This window comes from Diospyros lotus, chromosome 8 (genome assembly GCF_014633365.1).
Source record: "Diospyros lotus cultivar Yz01 chromosome 8, ASM1463336v1, whole genome shotgun sequence".
Taxonomy (NCBI): domain Eukaryota; kingdom Viridiplantae; phylum Streptophyta; class Magnoliopsida; order Ericales; family Ebenaceae; genus Diospyros; species Diospyros lotus.
Window position 1 is genome coordinate 40,179,247 of NC_068345.1, and position 6,981 is coordinate 40,186,227.

The following is a 6,981-nucleotide window of genomic DNA, read 5'->3' on the forward strand; positions in this document are numbered from 1 at the left end:
GAATCAGGTGGTCGAAATGGAGATTATGTTTGAACGTAGGGGCAAAATAGGAAAGGTGAAAACATAACGAGCACAGAACAGTGAACAAAAGAAATGATATATATATATATATATAGAGAGAGAGAGAGAGAGAGAGAGAGAAAGAGATGAGGATTCGTACGGAACCTTTGTGTTACGACACGGCGAAAATAATCCATCCAAGACCTGTCCTGTCCACACGTCGGTTAAAACATATTTGTATATTATATTTAACGGAAGTCATAAAGTTTCAAATAAATTGTAAAAACCAATAAATTTTAATAATAATATAAAGAAACATTTTAATAATACGTAGAAGTGATCATATATAAAATAATAATAGTAAAACAATAAAAGTATGAAAATGTGGCTTTGACATTACTTTGATAAGATTTCAATATAAAATTTTGTTTAATTACGATTTTCGTAAAACTTGTAGAATTAGATTATTTTTATTTTGTTTAATTTTTTTTTTTTGAAAGACTACATTATTTGATTTTTTTTTTTATTTTGCTAAGTTCACTGTCACCATTATTATACACCAAAAGAAAATTGCAAGTTGAGCGCCGTTGGTACTACTGTTTTCTCAACCACCAGGGCCAAAGCTCGCCCTAACGTGCGCCGCAGGCGCACATCGCACCCACAAAGCGCATCTAAGGCTCAACCCCCATGTGACGAGGTCGACGTGGCGAGATCTTAGTGGGTGTGCGCAAATCACACCACAGTGGAGGTTAGGTGTTTCTCCGCCATGTCTGTCAGCTTCGCCTAAGGTGGACTACTGATCATTAAGCCTTTTAAATTATGCTTTTTTTATGGCTTTCTTTTCAGCTCTTTTTTTCCTTGCTATAATAAGCTAAGCCTTGCTCTCCCTTTTGGCTCTTCGGGTGCTTCAACTCTCACAGGTAACAATACTTCACCCAGATTTTCCACTCAATTTATCACCCAGTAAGTAGTATCCAATAACCATTCACAAATATGAATCATTTATGCATGTTTTTAGATGTTTTTATTTGATTATTCCGAGGCCTCTTTCGCTCCTCCCATGGCGAACTCTCATATTGGTTGTAGGTACACAGAACTACTAATTTCTATGTCTTTATATGCTTTCATGTACATGCTTGCTCTGTTTTTGGCGGTGGGTTCATTTTTTCATGGCTGATTTCTTTGCGTTTTGGTTGTGCGATTTAATGGTTTCGAAACTGTTTTATTATCATTCCTTTTTGTGCGCCAATATCTTCGATTTACATGTTAATGGCGGATTTCTTTGTGTTTGAGTATGTAATTTTACGGGGTTTAACCCTCTGTTTCTTCTTCCTTTTCTGATTGTTGAATGTAGTTCGAGAGAGAAAAAGGTTGAGCTGCGATTTTGTATGGATCCAAAGAGGAGGAAGGTGGACTCGCTCGGGTCGACTCACTTGTCGCCGTTCCCCGACGAGGTATTGGAGCGAGTACTCTCGCTCTTGAAGGCCCACAAAGATCGGAGCACCGTGTCGCTTGTGTGCAGAGATTGGTACAACGCCGAGCGGTGGTCTCGGACCCACGTGTTCATCGGCAACTGCTACTCCGTCTCGCCGGAGATCGTCGCCCGGCGATTCCCGAAGATTCGGAGCGTCACTCTCAAGGGAAAGCCTAGATTCTCGGATTTCAATCTGGTGCCGGAGAATTGGGGAGCCGATATTCACCAATGGCTCGTCGTCTTCGCCAAAGCGTATCCGTTTCTGGAGGAGTTGAAGCTGAAGAGAATGACCGTCTCCGACGAGAGCTTGGAGTTCTTAGCCTCGTCGTTCCCCAATTTCAAAGCTATCTCCCTTTTGAGCTGCGATGGCTTCAGCACCAATGGCCTCGCCGCCATTGCCACTCACTGCAAGTATGCCTCTGTTCCGGCTAGTCTTGTTTTTCCCTTTTATTTTCCGGAACGTTGACTATTTTCGTCGATTAAAACTGTTAAGGTTACCTAACCATTCCCGCGCAATACCATAATTGACTTTGGATTTGCGTTGTTTCTATTTCCAGGAGTCAATAGTCTGAAATAGCATTGTTCTGAGAAGCCCGAAGAACTGATTTTTTTTTTGTTTTTTAAATAGATTCGTAAGGCTAAAACTGAATTTGTTTTAAAACGTTCCTTTAATGGTGTGAGGTCTGGAAATCCATTGCAGATTGTTGAAAAGCTACGGTTGCTTGACGAGGTTCGTTTGAGATTGAGAAACAAATGACGTTTGGGATAAGAATGGTTTTTGTTTTCTTGTTTCTGAAAAGCAGAAGCTGTGGTGGAAATTGAAGTGCTCCTGCTTTTTATGTTTTCTCTCTTTTTCTGCTTGTCCTTGTTTTTTTTTTGTTGCTTTCTTGATGTGACGTCTGACCTGTTAATTTAATGGATGCCATGCTTTTGATGTCACATTTCCTGCAGAAATATCCCCATATTCACTGGTAACAGACACCCAATTCTAATTCTTCTATCTGGAGCATCCATTTGTTTATTAAAAGTTCTCTGGCATTATTCATATTGTGGAACCTTGCGTGTAGCTGTCAGGCACTCTTCTTACTTTTGCAATTGAAGGGTGTGTGTGTTCTAGCAATAATAATATATGCTTAGATTAATGGAATTGTCATGTAACTCGGCTAGGAAATGCTTTGAAATTGCCATTGCTGATGAAAGGATCAGATTGGCTAGGCTGCAAATATTTTATATTATCTTTGTCTGTTTTCTATTCATATCTGAAACGCGTTTTCCTAAGATTTCTCTAATTGATGGTCAGGCCTGTTGCTTGTTGATAGTTTTGGCTTTATTGCAGGATTTTACCATGTTCTTTTGTCAATAATGTCTTGAAATTCAGAATTCTCAAGGAAGCTTTCTATTTTTAGGTATTATGCTTCTTTTTGTTCCAGTTGGTAGGGAAAATGGAGGAGGAAAACAGCACTCAATTTTGATCTTTAGAATGAGTAGGTTAAGCAACAAGTCTTCATATTGTTCAAGGATTGGCCTGCTTTAGTCATCATGCCCCTGAAAAAAATACTAGTTGTTTGTGACATTTGGTCAATAGTTAAGAGATTTGAGAATACTTTTGTGTCCATTAATTGGTTTAAACAAAATGGGAGTTGGCCACTAACTGCTCAGAATCTAGCAAGCCTTGCTACTATAGTTGACATTCCTCAATTCTGTTCCCTTTGCAATGTAGTGGAGCAACTTGTGCAAGTCATGAAACAAAAATTAATTGACATAGATACAATAGCTATTTATATGGGTCTTTTTTTATCTGACCTTCATTGCAATTTTACCAGCTGCTCAAATCTACTGATGTAGAAGTAGCGGCCTGGGTCTTCTGTTTGACTTTTCTTGATTTAGTAGTATTCTCAACGTACAATAGGATCAGAATAAATAAAAATAACATATTAACTAATAGAAAATAGGCTGAGAATTGATTATGTACCCTTTGACTTGTTTTGGTCATGTAGATCCTAGGTAAGAAGCATAGTAAAAAACATGTAAATGTATGGAGCATAACGCCAGCACCAGCAGTTCTCCAAAGATGCAGGGCATAAGTGCAGAGAAAGTTATCTACTTTTTCCTTATGACCTAGTTAAATGGGATTTTCACTTGCTAGATAGCATCATCTAAATTTGAATTTTGGCATACAGGAATTTGACTGAGCTTGATATACAAGAGAATGGGATGGAGGATAATGGTGGACGTTGGCTAAGTTGCTTTCCTGAAAGCTTCACATCACTAGAAGTACTAAACTTTTCCAGCCAGCACAGTGATGTCAGTTTTGATGCTCTTGAGAGGCTTGTTACTAGGTGCAAATCATTAAAGGTTTTGAAGGTCAATAAGAACGTCAACTTGGAACAATTACAGAGACTACTTGTACGGGCTCCTCAGTTGACAGAGCTTGGTACCGGCAACTTTCAACAAGAACTAACCCCACACCAACATGCGGAGCTTGAAAGTGCTTTCAGAAACTGCAAAAATTTGTACACTCTGTCAGGTCTATGGGAAGCTACTTCCCTTCATCTCCCTGTTCTGTACCCGGCATGTGGTAGTCTGACTTTCTTGAATTTGAGCTATGCAACTCTGCAAAGTTCTGACCTTGCCAAGCTTCTTGCATACTGCCCAAATCTACGTCGCCTTTGGGTAAGAAACCTCAAATTGTCAATCCTTTTGTCAATCAACTATTGCTCAAATTTCTAGTTTGTGCGTCATCATATATATTGTAAAGATCATGAGGCACAGAGAAGGGTTGTAGATCCTTTAATTATATTCTTAGAAACCATACACCACTTCTCTATCTACTTTCCATTTGTAGTTGGGTTTTTTGTGATTGTTTTGCACTGTGACCTTCATTTGGTGTGAAAGCCTGAACTGTTTGTTTGGGTTCATGTCCTAGTGACTATCCCTTAATGTTGAAAAGTCAAGACCATAATGTGGAGGCATAATATAACATAAGAGATTCTATACTGCCATTGTTATCCAAATGTGGTCATTTTCAAACAGATGCTGGAATAGAGATGTGCCAGGAAAACAAAAAATCCCCTTGCTTTCACCTATCTCATCATGTTTGACACTTCTTAGGGGTATCTAGGTGATTTGCTCCTCGGACTCCTTTGATTTTGTTTCTTATTGTTTTATTTATTTTGTTTTTTTTAAATTGTTGATCAGTCTTCATTATTCATGTAGGATGTTGATTAAGAATAGCCTGTTCATTGATTAATTGAATCTTTGTTTTTTCTTTCCCTTATGGTTTCTTAAACCTTCTTCCTTCTCTGCCTAGTAGGCTGAGGAGAGAAATAAACTAAGACCACTCTGTGCGACAGTACTTGGTTTGTGTTGTCAAACATGTGTTGCTGATTATCCTCTACTTGCTGGTACACTCCATTTTAACCCCATCTCACCAAATTATTTGCGCCATCCATAGCTCCCACGACTGTAATTAAATGTATCATTCTATACTTTTTTGCATGCCCCACTTTTATACCATTTGAGCCCGCAATGAATACTTGTACCATGTCTGGACAGTTATTGAGATTCCGCTAAATGTGCATATTGAATGTATTCCACAAAAGATTACATGAGTGACTGATTTTGCTCTGTGAATTACAGGTCCTGGACACTGTAGAAGACAAGGGACTAGAGGCAGTTGGATCCAGCTGCCCTTTGCTAGAGGAACTCCGTGTCTTCCCGGCAGGCCCCTTTGACCAGGATATAAACCATGGAGTGACTGAATCTGGCTTTGTTGCTGTGTCTCGTGGATGTCGCAAGCTGTACTATGTCCTGTACTTTTGTAGGCAAATGACTAATGCTGCTGTGGCTACTGTAGTTCAGAACTGCCCAGATTTCACCCACTTCCGCCTTTGTATAATGAACCCCTGGCAGCCAGATCACCTTACTGGTGAAGCCATGGATGAGGCCTTCGGTGCAGTGGTGAAGACATGCACTAAGCTCCAGAGGCTTTCAGTTTCTGGCCGCTTGACTGATCTAACATTTGAGTATATAGGGAAGTACGCTAAAAATCTTGAGACCCTTTCGGTAGCTTTTGCTGGGAGCAGCGACTGGGGTATGCAGTGTGTGCTAGCAGGTTGCCCAAAACTGAGGAAACTTGAGATACGGGACTGTCCATTTGGAAACAAGGCTCTTCTCTCTGGATTGGAGAAGTATGAATCAATGCGGTCTTTATGGATGTCAGCCTGCAATGTGACCTTGAACGGGTGCAGGCTACTGGCGAAGGAGATGCCAAGGTTAAATGTCGAGGTAATGAAGGATGATGAGAATGACGAAAGCCAGGCCGGTAAAGTTTATGTATATCGGTCTGTAGCAGGGCCGAGAAGGGATGCGCCACCTTTTGTTCTTACTCTTTGAAGTCAAAAACTTATTCCGGTGAGCTCCTCGCTCTCTCCCTTTCTCTTCCATGCTCACACATGGGCTTGTTCAGAACATCTGCATATGATTATGGAGCTAGGATTTGATTCTGCTATTAAGGTTATTGTTGTTTTATCATTATTGATCTCATACTCTTTGGTCTCTGCAGAGTTGATGGTTGATGCTGGACTGACGACGTACATTTGGGCTTTGAGATGTCGCAGTCGAATGGAAATAAAAGGTGAAGTAAGAAGTGAACTTGGAGTTGAAGTACCCGGGGAAATAAAAGAAAGGAAAGGGAATTGGAAAAAGAGAGCTTATCATGCCTTTGCAGCCATGAAAGCAGTTACAAAGCTTATAGCTTTGGATTCATGATGAGGCTGCAAGGAGAGTTTTGCTGGAGCTGCTGGATCAACTCAATTATTGCTTGAAGGAGGCTGCATTTTTCTTCTATTCGGCTGTGTGGTAAAAGGGAGCTCGGAGAGCAAAACACAGCGCTGGCACTGCATCCGGACCAAGCCCGCGTTTGGATGGCAGGGGTTTCAGGTTGCGCAGCTTAGCTTCCTCCTTCGAGATGTGGTTTCTGTGATGCCAAAGAAGCTTTGCCGAGAGTACGCTGTTTTGGCTAGCTGTACCGGATCATGGTAAAAACAAAAACCTGAAACTGGAGGTATTGTATCTTGAAGACGAGAGATCAGTTTCATTGTGTTTGTTCACAATAGGGTCATTATATTTGATCAAATTGGGTAAAAACCATGGATTCTTTGGAGTACTGTTCTAATCGAGTGGTGGTTGAAGGCGTTGTTGATCTTTGACCATCGTATCAAATTGATTGCATGTCTCATGTCCTCCGTCCTTATCATATGGATCTTCAAATTAATTCTAAATTTTATTATTTTAAATAAAAATTACGTATCCACAAAAAAAATAATAATAAAATTGTCAAATTGTGTAGTACTAATTGGCTGTGTTCTATATAAATTGTTTTTTTTAATATTTCATATAAAAAAGAAAAAGAAAATTATATTTGTATATAAAATAGTTTTTTACATAAAATGTGTTATTCTTTTAAAAGATGCAGAATATTTCAATTTATATGTTTTATATGAGTA

General features: G+C 39.6%; 1 protein-coding gene across 3 annotated transcripts; it reads left to right on the forward strand.

Annotated features, from left to right (window-relative positions):
* Nucleotides 1–799: 799 nt before the first annotated feature.
* On the forward strand, nt 800–6,726 carry LOC127808412 (protein TRANSPORT INHIBITOR RESPONSE 1-like). 3 transcript variants are annotated; one of them, XM_052346941.1, is made up of 5 exons: nt 800–920; nt 1,355–1,885; nt 3,655–4,147; nt 5,114–5,887; nt 6,039–6,726. In XM_052346941.1, the coding sequence occupies exons 2-4, from the start codon at nt 1,389–1,391 to the stop codon at nt 5,867–5,869; spliced, it is 1,746 nt and encodes a 581-aa protein (XP_052202901.1). In that variant the 5' UTR covers nt 800–920; nt 1,355–1,388; the 3' UTR covers nt 5,870–5,887; nt 6,039–6,726. The 3 variants fall into 3 exon arrangements, with proteins under 3 accessions (XP_052202901.1, XP_052202902.1, XP_052202900.1); XM_052346942.1 differs by having other exon boundaries at nt 912–963; XM_052346940.1 differs by lacking the exon at nt 800–920 and adding an exon at nt 1,003–1,086.
* The last annotated feature ends 255 nt before the right edge of the window (nt 6,727–6,981 follow it).

Coding starts and splice junctions, on each gene's coding strand:
- LOC127808412 (XM_052346940.1), top strand. CDS start 1,019: ATGTTTTTATTTGATTATTCCGAGGCCTCTTTCGCTCCTCCCATGGCG. Junction 1,087..1,354: donor AACTCTCATATTGGTTGTAG/GTACACAGAACT, acceptor TGTTGAATGTAG/TTCGAGAGAGAAAAAGGTTG. Junction 1,886..3,654: donor GCCATTGCCACTCACTGCAA/GTATGCCTCTGT, acceptor TTTGGCATACAG/GAATTTGACTGAGCTTGATA.